The 16,315-nt window shown below is 41.8% G+C and overlaps 1 protein-coding gene across 4 annotated transcripts in view; it reads left to right on the forward strand.

The window, feature by feature from the left end:
• The first annotated feature begins 5,544 nt into the window (after positions 1–5,544).
• Positions 5,545–16,315, forward strand: part of SEC11A (SEC11 homolog A, signal peptidase complex subunit) — a 46,211-nt gene continuing 35,440 nt past the window's right edge. For 2 of the 4 annotated variants that reach the window (XM_082616845.1, XM_082616847.1), the window contains exon 1: positions 5,545–5,901. In XM_082616845.1, coding sequence (XP_082472971.1) covers positions 5,851–5,901 — 51 coding nt within the window. In that variant the 5' untranslated portion in view covers positions 5,545–5,850. The remainder of the gene's footprint in view (positions 5,902–16,315) is intronic. The other 2 variants (XM_082616846.1, XM_082616844.1) reach the window with 2 other exon arrangements.

The following is a 16,315-nucleotide window of genomic DNA, read 5'->3' on the forward strand; positions in this document are numbered from 1 at the left end:
ACAAAAAGTGTAACTTTAAAGGATAGCTTTATATATTTTTTATTTTTTTATTTTTATTTTTTTTGCTGTACGCGGGCCTCTCACTGTTGTGGCCTCTCCCATTGCAGAGCACAGGCTCCAGACGCACAGGCTCAGTGGCCATGGCTCACGGGCCTAGCCACTCCGTGGCATGTGGGATCTTCCCGGACTAGGGCACGAACCCACGTCCCCTGCATCGGCAGGTGGACTCTCAACCACTGCGCCACTAGGGAAGCCCAGGAAGCATTACTTTGTGGGTTTTTCTTCCTCTAGAAAAAAAATATTTTTGATTATCAGATTGGCCACTGTGCTTTTTAAAAAATGGCACTAAAACTTCATTGACTTTATGCCACTATTTGACCAAGTTTCATAACCTATGTAATGAAACATATGTAGTGTACTAGGAACCAGGGGCAAATAGACTACCAGTTTATTTTATTTATTAAAAAAATTTTTTTATTGACGTATAGTTGATTTACAATGCTGTGTTAGTTTCAGGTGTACAGCAAGGTGAATCAGTTATACATATACATATATCTACTCTTATTTACTTACTTAAAAAATTTTTTTAATGTATACATTTAAAAATATTAATTAATTAATTAATTAATTTAGGCTGCATTGAGTCTTAGTTGTGACATGCAGGATCTGGGTTGCAGCATGCAGACTCTTAGTTGTGGCATGCATGCAGGATCTAGTTCCCCTACCAGGGATTGAACCTGGGCCCCCTCCACTGGGAGCATGGAGTCTTACCCACTAGACCACCAAGGAAGTCCCTCTACTCTTTTTTAGATTCTTTTCCCATATAGGTCATTACAGAGTGTTTTTTTTTTTTTTTTTTGGCTGCATTGGGTCTTCATTGCTACACACAGGCTTTCTATAGTTGCAGTAAATGGGGGCTATACTTCATTTAGGTGCACAGGCTTCTCATTGTGCTGGCTTCTCTTGTTGTGGAGCACCAGCTCTAGGTGTGCGGGCTTCAGTAGTTGTGGCACGAGGGCTCAGTAGTTGTGGCTCAGGGGCTCTAGAGCACAGGCTCAGCAGTTGCGGCGCACAGGTTTAATTGCTCTGCTCATGTGGGATCTTTCCAGACCAGGGATCAAACCCGCATACCCTGCATTGGCAGGTGGATTCTTAACCACTGCGCCACCAGAGAAGTCCCATAATTAGCACTTTTCTTTTTCAGCTGTTCATCATAATTCATTACACTTGTGGATTACCCAGCCCCTGCACAGTCAGATTCACCCAGTATATGTATTTGCACTGTATTCCTGGGCAATGTTTCAGTTACAACTTTTTTCTCAGTTTCAAAGTATTCAGCGTCCTGATTTAACTTTCAACTAACTGATTTGAATTAATGATCCACTTTTGTGAATTGAAAATAAAATGCAACACAATGAAATTTAAAATTTAACACATAAACAATAACACATATTATGAAAAAATACATTAGTTTAGATTAACTGCATCATATCAACAGAACATTATTAGCTGAGACAAACTATAGAGCAACCTAAACTTTAAGAGTGAAACGACTATTGAGATGTTACATGGTTTGAGAAAATCATGATTAATCTGACATTTAAAATTTATGAAGTAGATGTGAATAAAAGCTTCTCATCCCACTCAAATATCCTGTAGATAACTTGATAGATCACTGGTTCAGGGACCTAATGTTGGAAAAGTGCTGTTAGATTGGGAGAAAATTGCAGTCATATGACTAGAGGACTCAGTGAAGGGGAAAAGAGAAAGGAGAGCAAAAACTAAAAGGAAATGTACAGTGTGATCCCATTTATGTTAAAAAGTGAGTGTAAATTTTAAGTACATAGGAAAAAAGCACTAGAAGGAAAAAGTGTGTAGTGGTGATCAGTCTAGAGAGGGGAAAGACTAGGAGAGCAAAGGGAACCATCACATTCTACTCTATGTATGCTTACCTTTTTTTTTTTTTTAAGGAACATTTATTTATTTATTTATTTATTGGCTGCGTTGGGTCCTCGTTGCTGCATGGGCTTTCTTTAGTTGTGGTGAGTGGGGGCTACTCTTCATTGCGCTGCGTGGGCTTCACATTGTGGTGGCTTCTCTTTGCAGAGCACGGACTCTAGGAGTGCAGGCTTCAGTAGTTGTGGCACGCAGGCTCAGTAGTTGTGGCTCACGCGCTCTAGAATGCAGGCTCAGTAGTTGTGGCGCACGGGCTTAGTTGCTCCGTGGCCTGTGGGATGTTCCCGGACCGGGGCTCAAACCCGTGTCCCCTGCACTGGCAGGTGGATTCTTAACCACTGCACCACCAGGGAAGTCCCTATGCTTATCTTTTTTATTTCAAATTGTGGTCAAATACACATAACAAAAAATGTACCATCTTACCTGTTTTTTTTGTTTGTTTGTTTGTTTTGCCGTACGCGGGCCTCTCATTATTGTGGCATCTCCCGTTGTAGAGCACAGGCTCCAGACGCGCAGGCTAAGTGGCCATGGCTCACGGGCCTAGCTGCTCCACCGCATGTGGGATCTTACCAGACCGGGGCACAAACCCACGTCCCCTGCATCGGCAGGCGGACTCTCAATCACTGCACCACCAGGGAAGCCTGTCTTACCTGTTTTTAAGTGTAGAGTTTAGCAGTGTTAAGTGCATTCACATTGCTGTGCAACCAATCTCCAGAACTTTTCTATCTTGAAAAATTGAAACTCTGCATCCCTTAAATAGTAACTCCCCATCTCATCTCCCTAACCCCTTAACCACTGTTCTTCTTTCTGTCTCCATGAATCTGACTACCCTGGTACCTCATATAAGTGGAATCAGACAATATTTGTCCCTTTGTATCTGGCTTATTTCTATTAGCATAACATCGTCAAGGTTCATCCATGTGGTAGCATATGTCAGGACTTCATTCCTTTTTAAGGCTGAATAATATTCCATAGGATGTTTATACCACATTTGTTTATTCATTCATCCATTGAGGGACACTTGGGTTGCTTCCACATTTTGGGTATTGTGAATAATGCTACTATGAACATGGGTGTACAAAAACCTCTTCAAGACCCTGCTGTCAATTCTTTTGGGTATATACCCAGCAGTGGAGTGGCTAGGTTGCCTGTCATGTTTTAATCTTTTATGGTGAGAATGTACTCATGTATTATTTGTATAATTTAAAACATATGGAGAAAAGAGTCAGGTACTGTTAAGAAAGCTGCGGATAGAAGGGTGGAAAAGGTCCCTGCCCTCACAGAGTTTGTGTGTATTTTCCTCCACAGGCCTTCCTAATTTGGAGAAATCAGGAATTCATATTTCAACTCAGTAAGTGTGGGTTACCTATGGGCAACAGTTAGGGATACCTCATCCCCCAACACACACATGTATTTTAAATTCAGCAGATATTTGTTGGGGGCCCAATACTACTTGTCAGGTTGTACGTTTGCCACTGGGAATTTAACAACAAACAAGAAATCAATGGTTCTTTTTTTTCTTTTTTTGTAACAGCTTTATTGTGATATAATTCACATCCCATACAGCTTACCAATTTAAAGTGTCAATTCAGTGGTTTTTAGTATATTCATAGGGTTGTACAGTTATCACCACAATCAATTTTAGAACATTTTCAACACCCCACCAAAAAAGAAACCCTATACCCATTAATATCACTTCCCATTTCTCCCAATGCTCCCAGCCCTAGGCAACCACTGCTTTCTGTCTTTATGGATTTGCCTATTCTGGACATCTTACATAAATGGCATCATATAATTCATGGTCTTTTGTGACTAGCTTCTCTCATTAAGAAGAAATGTTTTAAGAACCTAATGTTTTAAAGGTTCATCTGTGTTGTAGTATTTCTTTTTGTTGCTAAATAATATTCCATTGTATGGATATACCATATTTTGTTCATCCCTTCATCAGTTGATGAATATTTGGGTTATTTGCGCTTTTTGGTTATTATGAATTATGCTGTCATGAACATTCATGTGCAAGTTTTTGTGTGGACATATGTTTTTAGTCCTCTTAGATATATACCTTGGAGTGGAATTGCTGGTTAATATGGTCAAGATAGTAACTACAGTAATATAGTTAATATGTTTAACCTTTTGAGGAACTGCTCTATTTTCTAAAGTGGCTGCACCATTTTTCATACCCACCACCAGTGTTCCATCCTCCACCAAACTCATAATAAAAACTGTCTTTTTTATTATAACCATCCTTAAATATACTTTTTTATTGTGAAATAATTTTCAATTTAAAGAATTGCAAGGATAGTACAAAGAGTTCCAGTGCTATTTCCTCACTCAGCTTCCCCTGGTGTGAGATAATCAATATTTTGAAAAAGATAGAAATAATAGCCAGAGACCAGTTCTGGTTTTTCTTGTCCTAGGTGTGTGTTAAGAGCTTCTGCCAGTCAAAGCAAAGACTATTTATATACAGACATACCTGACTTATAATGGTTTGACTTACAATTTTTGTATTACTTTAACCATGGTGTGAAGGTGATAAGCATTCACTAGAAACTGTACTTCTTTTCCCAGTATGATACTCTCTTCTGATGGTGGGCAGCAGCAGCAAGCCACAGCTCCCAGTCAGCCACATGAGCACAGATGGCAAACAACCAGTATACTTACACACTTTTGTAGCCACACAACCAGTCTTTCACTTTCAGTACAGTAGTCAATAAATTACATGAGATATTAAACACTTTATTATAAAATACACTTGTGTAGGACTTCCCCAGTGGTCCAGTGGTTAAGACTCCACACTTCCACTGCAGGGGCCATGGGCTCGGTCCCTGGTCCGGGAAGTTCCACATGCCCAACACTGAGGCAAAAAAATAAAAACAAAAAACGGTTTGCGTCAGATGATTTTGCCCAACCGTAGGCTAGTGTGTGCTCTGCTTGCTTAAGGTAGGCTAGGCCAAGCTACGATGTTCAGTAGATTAGGCGTATTGAATGCATTTTTGAATTATGGTATTTTCAATTTACCATGGGTTTATTGGGAGGTAAGTCAAGGAAGATCTGTATAGAGACAGAAGTCAGCGATAAGAGGGTCACATTATGGTGCCCGAGGTAACAAAACCAGGAGGTTTTCGTCTAGTAGACAATCAGATCCTGTTAGCAAGGTCAATTTCGGGGAGGAAGGGACTACCTCACAACCCGCACTACTGGTGGTCTCATCACACGGTTGCATGGTTTGGTAGTTTTCTAATCCTACCGGGTTGTTTTCTCTCCAGCCACGGGTTTCTTAAACTCCTGAAAGCGTCAGGCAGTGCTTTGAAAGTCACATCCCCCGCCCTTACCCAACAGCACTTATTTAAACACCTCAGCCGTCAGTTTCCCGTAGCGCAGGAGACCGGCCGCAGCAGAGGAAGCAAGGCCTATCGGAACATCCAGGGCCACACCCAGACCCACGACTGGGGCTTGAACGCGCCGGCCGCTCAGGGGCCTTTTCTGCCCTCAGACTCCAGAAACACGGCTCCCTATTGGCCAGGCGTGCACCAGGGCCCGCCTTCTGGAAGTTGCAGGGCGGCCTCCTATCTAACCCCGAGTGGCGGCCTCCGTGTGGGGCCACGGGGCTGAGAGCGGGAAGTGGGCTTCATTCTGTTCTCAGCAGACGAGGTTAGGGGTACGACAGCCCTGCTACAGCGAGGTCAGGCCAAGAGGCTGGAATTAGGACGGTCGCGAGACCCTTTGTCTGCTCGCCCCGGCGGAGGGGCGGGGCCGCGCCGGTTCCGCCCCGGAAGCGGAAGTGCGGGCACCCTGGGGTTCTGTCCAGTGAGAGGTTGGCCCGTGCGCCAGCCGTTTCTCCCGCTGGTCATATCTCGCCGTCTCTTCTGCCCGTGTCCCATCGCCGGCCCCGCCATGCTTTCTCTAGATTTTTTGGACGATGTGCGGCGGATGAACAAGCGGCAGGTGAGATTGGCCGCCCACTGTTCCCCTTGTCCCTTCGACGCTGCCACTGCTGTGCCCCGCGGACCTCTGGGCCCCAGTGTGAGGGCCGGAGCGGGTCTGACGCCTGGATTATTCCATCTCTTTGTGGGGTCTGTGTCCAGAGGTAGCTTTGTCCGCCCCCTATTTTTAGCCGCTGGCTGATACGGGACCTTCTAGGGGCGGAGCGGGAAGCCTGGTCTTCACGTTCCATTGCCCCCTGTGAAGCAGGGAAGCAAGTGGAAGCCGTAGGGCTCTTTGTAAGTGGGAGTTGGGGTTGCTTATTGTTTTAGCCTTAGTAAAGCGGCAAACTCGTCATTTCTCCAGTCGCAGCGACTTCCGATGGATTCCGGCAGCTAGGTTTAGCAGTTCACCGCTACTCTGGGATGCTCGGGAAGGCAGTTGTAAGGCCCCACAAAAGCCGTTTGGCTACTTTGAGCCCGTTACAACCCTTCTAGTACAGCTGGGTCTCAGCGGGCTGTCCTGACTTCCTTGAACCACCTCTGAGTTCAGAGTTGAAACAGTTACTCTCCTTGCCCTTGAGTCCGCTTAGCATTAAGGTATACCTCAGAATCCTCGGGTATACCTCCCAGTATTAGTGGTACAGGGATCCTGAAACTTCCATCTCCTGATTTAGTCCTTAAACCTTACTCCGTCTTGAACTTACAGATCATATTCCAAATGGTACTGGGAATACTGTAATTATTTAGTCATTGGAACAAGTTGCTCCTTTCTGTCTTCTACACCAAGTGTGTCTGTAGAGCCCACTTTTGCTTGCCTCGGACCTTTTTATAGTGTTTTGCTGTTAAGAAGTGTCCTGATGTCACTGTTAAAGGTTTTTCTCTTGGACTTTTATTATGCACTATTTATATTTACCATTTAGGGAAGAAGATATACAACTTCCCCTTACTCCCCTTCAGACCTCTTCTTAGACATGTTTCCTAATTCATTCAGTCATAATTGATCATTTTTTTCCCCCAAATTGCACAAAACGTTTCAGATTCTCACTAGTATAGTGTTTTTTCATGCATATCTGAATTTCTAGGTGCAGAGACATTGCTTTGAAGAAACTCTTCTTTTGGGCCTACTGTTTATTGTACCCTGTGCTAGGTACAATGAGAGAAATGCAAAGATAGATAAGACAGATTCTGCCTTCAAGGAGCATAAATATGTAGAAAATGACTAAGGCAGAACAGTAACTATTTTGAGCTCTTGCTATGTGTGAAATGCTTTATATACCTGTGAGGTAGATAATGTTATTCCCATTATACAAGTGGAGAAAATAAGCAACCTCCCAGAGATTGTTAGGAGGGGATGTGAAGGATTGGATAGCATGGGGATGGGATGAGGGAAAGTTAGAAATGAGGTTTTACCTGCACATAATATCTGGGGGAAAAAATTGATACTGACTGTAGGTACTGAGAGCTAATTAGATGAAAAGAGGGAAACTAGAAGTTTCATCAAATGTCTGATTAATTTGAGTTGTAATTTTTTTTTCCTATCAGGTTCATAGAGGAATAGTTTAGTACAGTAAACTCCATCCAGGGGAATTCCCTGGTGGTCCAGTGGTTAGGATTCCGCACTTCCACTGGGTAGGGTCTGGGTTTGATCCCTGGTCAGGGAACTGAGATCCCACAAGCTGTGTGGCGTGGCCAAAAACAAACAAACAAACAAACAAACCTCCATCCATTTAAAGTGTGTCAGGTGATAAGTTTCTACAGTTATATACACCCATTACAATCAAGATACAGAACATTTCTGTCACCCACAAGATCCCTTTGTAGTTCATTTCCTTAGCACTTGGCAACCACTGATTTGCTTTTTTGTCAGTATAGATGGGTTTGCTTTTTTTTTTTTTAATATTTTATTTATTTATTTATTTAGCTAGCTGCACACAGGATCTTCATTGCAGCATGTGGGATCTTTAGTTGCGCCATGAGGGATCTTTAGTTGTGGCATGTGGGATCTAGTTCCCCGACTAGGGATCGAACCCGGGCCCTCTGCATTGGGAGCGTGGAGTCTTAGCCACTGGACCACTAGGGAAGTCCCTGGTTTGTATTTGATAGAAATGAAATCACAGAGTATGTATTCTTTTGAGCTGCAAGTTTTAATTGATTTTTAACACCTTACTCAAGACTTTTGTTTACAGTATGTAATTTTTATTTTTGTCTGCTTCACAGTTTTCAAAATTAAAGTGTTTCACTACTTTCATGGCATCCAATACACTGTTGCCAGATTAATGTCTTCACTCCTGCCCTCCAACCTTCAGTAGATCCCATTGCCTTGTAGGTTAAGTCCAAACCCCTTAGAATGGCATTTGAAGTAAGTCCCAGTCATTTTACAGTCTGCCGTTTCTCACTGTTTCAGTCTTGTCCCAGTTTACTCTTCCTGCCTGTTTCATTTCACTGTGTATATGAACATTGTTCTATTCAAACTTTGTGTCTTCAGAACTCCCCTTGTATTATTTCTGAGTCTTTGTGGACCGCCCTAGACTATTAGGTGATCTCTAAAGCCCTTTTAGCTGTTATGTACTGTTCTATTTGTCTTCTCCCCTTTGCAGTGTGGCTCTTTTACTGTAGTGTCAGAGCACAGTGTTCCTCAGGCTTTTCTTAATCCATGAAGCCCTGATTTGTAGTTTGCCTGTTTCTGTGGTAAATACTTCCAACATGGTTGATTTCAAGCTGCTAACGTGACATCACTGAATGTGGAATTAGGAAGAAATGTGGTAGCATGCAACTGTAATTTCCACCTTATAGGTAAAATTTTAAAAATAATCTCAAGAACACAGATAATAGTAAAATGTAGTAAAATAGTTAGAAACTGATTTAGGGTATTTAGTGACTTTGTTTTTTAAGTAATTTAATTGTACTAATTTTTAATAACACTGTTTAACAACCAGCTTGCAAGATTCCTGAAAATTGAGCAGGTTGGCTCCAGCACACCTCTGGTTGTAGGTTAGTTTCTTGATGCCCATTGAGGTAACCTTTGTGTGCAGAAAAGCCTGTTTAGAATTCTTATATTTAAAAACATAATATTCAATTTGTAAAACCTAAAATTTTAAAACCAAGTTCTTAAACCTTTCAGAATCAGTTTTCAAATCTTATCCTATTTAAAGTCTAGCAGCTGGTGGGGTCTTAGTTCCCTAACCAGGGATTGGACCCGGGCTCTCGGCAGTGAAAGCGCCAAGTCCTAACCACTGGACCACCAGACTGACCTGCCAGGGAATTCCCAGGTCTAACAAATTTTAACAATCACTTTTAAGGGCCTTTGAATATTTGGGCTAATTTATAAACAGACATCTTAAAAACATTAAATTTAACTTATAAATTTAAAGAATTTCCTTTTTAAGAACATCGATTATTCAACAAACACCACTGCTTACTTATATAATTTTTATAAATCTGGAGCTTAGGTTCTCCTAAATGTTTCAACATTTGAATATAAGGTATAAATAGTAAGCTTTCTGATTAAAATAATAAATCTACAATTGATTGTACATTTAAAATTGGAATTACAAACCTGACCTATTACTTTTATATTCCAAATTCTCTTAAATTTTACAAAAACTTAAGATACCAAATATGCACAGCACCCTTAACATAAAAGTATTAATACTATACATAATTTCCTTTAAGCATTTCTGTTCTTAATTATGCATTTTCCTGGAGTGAAAAGATGCTTATTCACTAAATAAATATGTCATGCCAAGTAATTTTTATATTAATTTCATGTGTAATTCTCTGCTTGCTGAGAATTCTTAATGATCAGAGGATATTGGCCAGCATGTGACTAGATCCATGTTTGAGCCCTGATGGGACTGATCTGACTTTCACAGAATTTGCTTTATTAGCTCCTCCTTAGGCCTTTTGCATTACTTGATTGAATTTTGCATTTCTTTGGATTTTAATTATCTGTATGTTTTCCTACCTAAATCTGAAGACCGTAGGACTTGGCACGATCCTTTCTTTTTATTTATTTATTTATTTATTTATTTATTTATTAATATTTTAGCTGTGCCTCACAGCATGTGGGATCTTAGTTCCCTGACCAGAGATCAAACCCCTGCCCCCTGCAGTAGAAGCGCTGAGTCTTAACCACTGGACCGCCAGGGAAGTCTCTTTTTTTTTTTTTAATTTACTTATTATTTTTTATTTTGACTGTGCTGGGTCTTCATTTTGGCACACAGGATCTTTGTTGTGGCATGTGGACTCTTAGCTGTGGCATGCATGTGGGATCTAATTCCCCAGCCAGGCGTTGAACCCTGGCCCCCTGCATTGGGTGTGCGGAGTCTTACCCACTGGGCCACAAGGGAAGTCCCTCACTTAACTCCTTTTTTAAAAAAATAAATTTATTTATTTATGGCTGCATTGGGTCTTCGTTGCTGCACGCAGGCTTTCTCTAGTTGTGGCGAGCCGGGGCTGCTCTTTGTTGTGCACAGGCTTCTCAGTGCAGTGGCTTCTCTTGTTGCAGAGCATGAGCTCTAGGTATGCGGGCTTCAGTAGTTGTGGCTCAATGGCTCTATAGCACAGACTCAGTAGTTGTGGCGCATGGGCTCAGTTGCTCTGCAGCATGTGGGATCTTCCCAGACCAGGGCTCGAACCTGTGTCTCCTGCATTGGCAGGCGGATTCTTAACCACTGAGCCACCAGGAAAGTCCTCACTTAACTCTTAATGGCTATTGTAGTGATACCTGATTGAATTCCGGATATCTTTGGTAACTTTTTTTTTAATGAATTGGCCCTCTGGTGAAGCACATAGAAGCCTAGATTTTTCCTAGGCTTGGACCTAATATGAGTAAGTGTGCTGCAAATAGGAGGTATATACAGCACAGAGGACAGATCGATTAGTTTTTTTGATTATTGAAAACTAATCTGGTCTTGTTTAGGATCAGGAAACTCTTTATCACTGGCAGGGTATCAAAATTCAGTAATAAATTGCCAAGTTTCAATGTAGAAACATCAGTCTCCGTTATACACACAAGGAAATCACAAGTAAAATTATGTTAAAAACTGCACTTACTGTCCTCGAATATATTCTTCTTGAGCATCCAAAAATCATTCTTCATCCTGTATAACTTTGAGCAAATCTAGAATACAGTGCCATAGTAAGGATTAGGCATTTACTTGTTATGGTTCTTAGATACTTCATATTTTTTAGGTTCTTTTTCCCCCATAGTATTCTGTCCATGGACATACAGACAAGCATGATTATTTATTCTCATGCCAGATGCCACAAGCCTCCAACAATAAAGACAAATTCCACTTAAGCAGAAATTATGACCATAACTCTTCTTCAAAAGAGTTGTCTTTTGAGACTTCCCTGGCAGTCCAGTGGTTTAAGACTTTGTGCTTCCACTGCTGGGGGCACAGGTTGGAACCCTGGTCGGGGAACTAAGACCCTGCATGCCACGCAGCGTAGACAAAAAAAAAAAAAAAGAGTTGTCTTTTCTGACTTCAAGGAAGGATGTGAGGTAGAGTATCCAAACACAGAAGATGTTCATGGGGATAGAATGCTTTGTCTGAAAAATATGGCTTATCGGTCAGGGTTTAGTCTGGGAAGCAGAACCACTATGAATATTTTAGAATTAAGGGATTTATTATAGGAATAAGATTTTATACAATTGTAGGAGAAGCTGGATGAGTCAGGAGTGTAAAACAGAGATGCAGAAACAGAATGTCACCAGTTCTTCTGTAGCACTGTTATGGGTAGACGGAAGCTTGCTATGGAATCTGGGGCTAGATTCCACATCTGGCTGATGGAGTGGAATCACACCAAGGGAGAGTAAATGAAGTCTGTGGAAGGCTGTTGCCTCTACAGCTCATTTCTGGATGTGGAGCAGGGGAATGCAAGGACAAACTGGATTCTGCCAGGCCTTTAATGTCTGTCTCTCACCATGTCTAACCACAGTGACCTTCAGCATAGTAGCATCTGCTTCTCTTTCACCTTCTAGGCCTTGGGCAGATTTCTCTTTGCTAAATCTAATTCAGAACCATACATGGAGGGGGGTTTGGGGAAGCCTAGTTCTAGCTAAGCCAATTTGGCAAAACTACTGTAGTTTTCAAAACTATTATAGTCTACCCTTTGTCAGCTCAGCAGTTATATACACCGCTTTTAATCATATTTCACTTTTCAAATAAACATAAAACAAGATTATACTTCTGTCTAATATGCAGCTTTCCTTTGTTTCTGTAATTGGCTACATGGTTGTAGCTGTCATCTTTCTTCTTAACCATTCCACATTCCTTTTGCTCTCAGCAAGATCCTACGTTGGTCATAGTTTCTTGCATTACGGTGCGACCCGAACCTTGATTATTAAAGGGTAATGTCATGAGGAGTCCTGCCTGAACTGGATTGTTACAGTTTTCACTAACTTTTATTGTAAGACATGGAAGTACTAAGAAAGGCCTCAGAGGATTCTTTATATTCCTATATATTCACTTCCCTCATTATGTAGTAACAAACCTCTGTTTTTCTCTGATGGTCAGGGTCAGTCCCCTTTGCCAGTAAGTAACCACCCCGTTCCCTGCATTTTGGTTCACTGGCGTGAGTATCCCAAAGTGGCGAGGGGGCAGACTCAACTTCCAGTTTAATGGAACCACTGTGTCTCCTGGTGGAAGGAAATCTCCTTTAGGAGTGAAAACATCTTTTTTTTTGGCTGCGTTGGGCAGCTTGTGGAATCTTAGTTCCCCGAACAGGGATTGAATCCAGGCCATGGCAGTGAAAGCGCCAAGTCCTAACCACTGGACCTCCAGGGAATTCCCAGGAATGAAAACTTCTAAACCAGCAGAACCGAAAACTATGAGGCTGGGAAGCAGAAATTTCACTAGCAGATTATTAGGAGTAGTAGTGGGAGGAGTCACTTCCATTCCCTTTAATTCTGGACTAGTGAATCCTACTTACAGAAGAAACTGGTTGCTGATTAAGAGCATATACCACATACTGGAGGACATTAGACATTATCCCAGCCCAAAAAAGTGTTGCTGCTGTCTAGCTGGTACTGTAGCTGTCTTCAAAAGGCCATTTGTATCACTCAGAAGATAGAAACAACACCAGTAATTGAACAGAGAAAAATTAAATACAAAGAATTGTTAACTGGTAAAAGATGCTCAACCACTAAAATGTGTAAAAGAGGACTCTTAAGGTGTTCAGAAATAGCGTATGCAGAAAACAGTTATTACCTTCTAGGATAAGGGAGTGAACAAAGAACTAGCAAAATACCTCCCTCCACCCCCCTTCACCCCTTCTTAACCTGAGATGTAGACCTCTTTGGAGAGGGTGTGGCTGTCACAGGGACTTGCAATGACATTTGCCAGAGCAGTGAGCTGGAGCTTGTCAATAGAATTGGCCTGCTGGGAGGTTGAGAAATTTGCCAGAGTGTGTGTGGGCAGGAGCCAGTCTGTGATGGTCTCTGAAGTGAGTAATAGGAGACTTCCAGTACACAGATCCACTAGCTACTGGGTGAAATAAAAACACTCCATGGGAAGAGAAGCCCCTCCCACTCTCTATCACCTTGCTGTGGCCCTGCAGTGCCTTTATTAATAAAACCTAACATCATTGAGCCAACTGGAAAAGGTGCCCCTGTTTATAGGCTCAGCCTAGTAACACAAAGAAGGATGGATTTGGTGCTGAGAGACAATAAATTGATAATGCCTACTGTTCCACTGTTCTTTCAGGCCAGCCATTTAAGATGATGGAGGACACAGTAAGACCAGTGAAATTCATGACTGTGTGCCCACTGTTGTGCTTTAATTACCTATAAGTTCCCTGGTCAGAAGCAGTGTTGTATGGAATACCATGATGTGGAATAAGGCATTCTGTAAGTTCATGGATGGTGGTTTTGACGGAAATACTGAAGACAAGGAAGACAGATCCATATACAGAGTCTATTCTAGATAGAAGAAATTGCTGCCCCTTCCATGATGGAAGTGATCCAGTATCAGGAATGGTGGCATTGTTGGTCTTTGCAGTTGGCAGTCTAGGCACTCATCATTGGCTAGAACCAAACTAGTCTTGGTGAGTGAAAGTCCACATTGCTAACCTTCATCTTGGCTGCTACAGCCACTTTGATCATGAGTCCATTGGGTAAGACATGGATGGCTAGGGAAAGAGGCCGCTGACATCCACAAAACAGGTAATTTTATCTGCCTGATTATTAAGATACTCTTCTGCTGAGGTAATTCTTTGGTGGGACACAAATATCTTCACATTCTGTGTACCTACTTGGAAAGCTCCATCCACATACCTTTTCCCCAAACCTCTTGTCTCTAACTTTCCAGTGATGTCTCTTCAAAGTCCCTGGCCATCCAGCCAAATTGCTGGTCACTCTTGAATCAGTGTAAATCCACACCTGTGGCCATCTCTCCTTCCAGGAAAAGCAAACAATTATTGTATCACTTGAAGTTCTGCCCATGGGAGGATTTCCCTTCATCATAATCCTTTATGGTGAACCCTGAATGGGGATGTCATGGCACAGCTGTCTACTTTCAGTTGGTGCTAGATGGTTCACATAGAACCATCATCTAAACACCAGGCCTAAAGTCTTCTTTAGTCAGCTGGTCATAGGGAACTCCCCATGGGGCGAGAGGTGTAAGCTGAGAGAGAAGAAGCAATGTAGCATGAGTAGGAGCCATGAGTATCTGAGTCACTTGCTCATACAACTTACTTGTGTCTTTAGGACCTGCTTGAGCCCAATCTTGTATATACTACTTACAGTGGATGATGGAGTACTGCTGTGAATGCCCAACTTTATGGCTTGGTGGATCTGGCAGCATCCAGTTCATGCTGAGGAGTTCAGGTTATATGGTAACTTGGTGATCCATGGTCTAGTGTTTAGTCTCTTCTAGAATTCAGCAGCTAGCTAGAAGCTGTTAGAGAGGAGGAGAATAGTTCTCCAAAGGATACCATGGCTTTGCCCCCAAATTCAAAGACCTGTGCTGTTGTTCACCTGTGTAGGACTGCCAGAGGCTCTCCATCTGTCAGATATTTCAGTTACCATGAGATCTTCTGGGTCTTATGGCCCAAGTGATAGAACAGCTTGCATGGGAGCTTGGACCTGTTGCACAGCCCTCCTCAAAACTGGATCAAAATTGGTTTACTAGGTCAGTAGATTGGAGTAGCACACCCAAATGAGGTATATATTGCCTCTGAAATCCAAAGAGGTCCACTAGGCTTTAAGTTTCTTAGTAGTAACAGGAACCAGATGCAGCAACTTGTTCTTCGTCTTGGAAGGGATATCTTAACATGACTGGGGCCACTGAACCCCAAGAATTTTCATGGGGATAGGAATTTCTGTGGGATTTATTTCTCACACTCTGGCCACATATATGTTTTACTAAGGTGTCTAGGTCATGAGGTTCAACCACCCAGTCTAGTCACTGTGATATCATCAATATAGTGAACATGTTTACTCTGAGAATGTTGGGCCAATCAAGGTCCCCATGGACCTTTATGATAGAAAGCTCCAGGGCTAATTGAGCCCTCAAGTAGGCCCTGCCACCAAAAGCATACTGCTTCTGGTGGTCTTATTTCTCTTGCTACAGGAATCCTCAGGGATAGGAAACTGTCAAAAACGCGGAATGAGCCTCTTTTAAGTTGGAACTGCTAGAAGCTGATGATTGTCTTACTAAGACAGGGAACCTAACTTTTTATTTTAATCACCTAGACTTATTAAGAATATGTAACTTTTAGTTTTGATTGGTTATGCAGTTATTGCTACATGTAGTAGCATTGTTAAGGACTATGATATTCTGCATTACAAGCTAAATTATGGTTTGAGCCTAGAATATCACTTGTAGCAAGAAATAGGGGTAGAGAGGACAGCAAGAGCCAGATTATGGAAGGCCCTGTATACTCAGAGGTTCAGAATTTATCCTATAGGTAGTGAGGGAAGTTTTTTTTGTTTTTTGCAGTACGCGGGCCTCTCACTGTTGTGGCCTCTCCCGTTGTGGAGCACAGGCTCCAGCTCTTGCCAGCATTGTGTGTTTTCAGAGTTTTAGATTTTCGCCATTCTAATAAATGAAAAGTGGTATCTCAGGACAGTCTTACTTTGTATTTCCCTCGTTATCAGTTTGGTTGAACATATTTTCATATGATTTTGGAGTTGTTTTTATTTCATTTTCCGTGAACTAGCAGTTCATAATCCTTTGCCTATTTTCCTTTTGGATTGTTGCTATTGATTTCTAGGAGCTCTTTATAGGAAGATTATTAGTCTTTTGTCGTATATATTGTAAATGTTTTCTCCCAGTTTGTCTTTTGATTTAGCTTATAGTATAATTTACCATGCAAAGTTGTCAAATTTTTTTTTTGGTTATTTGCTCTTTTATTTTGTTTTGGGTAGTCAGATTTACCCATCTTTTCTTCATGGCTTCTGGATTTCAGGTCAGTTTAAAAAACCTCCTTTA

This window comes from Mesoplodon mirus (genome assembly GCF_964341445.2).
Source record: "Mesoplodon mirus genome assembly, chromosome: 4".
Classification (NCBI taxonomy): domain Eukaryota; kingdom Metazoa; phylum Chordata; class Mammalia; order Artiodactyla; family Ziphiidae; genus Mesoplodon; species Mesoplodon mirus.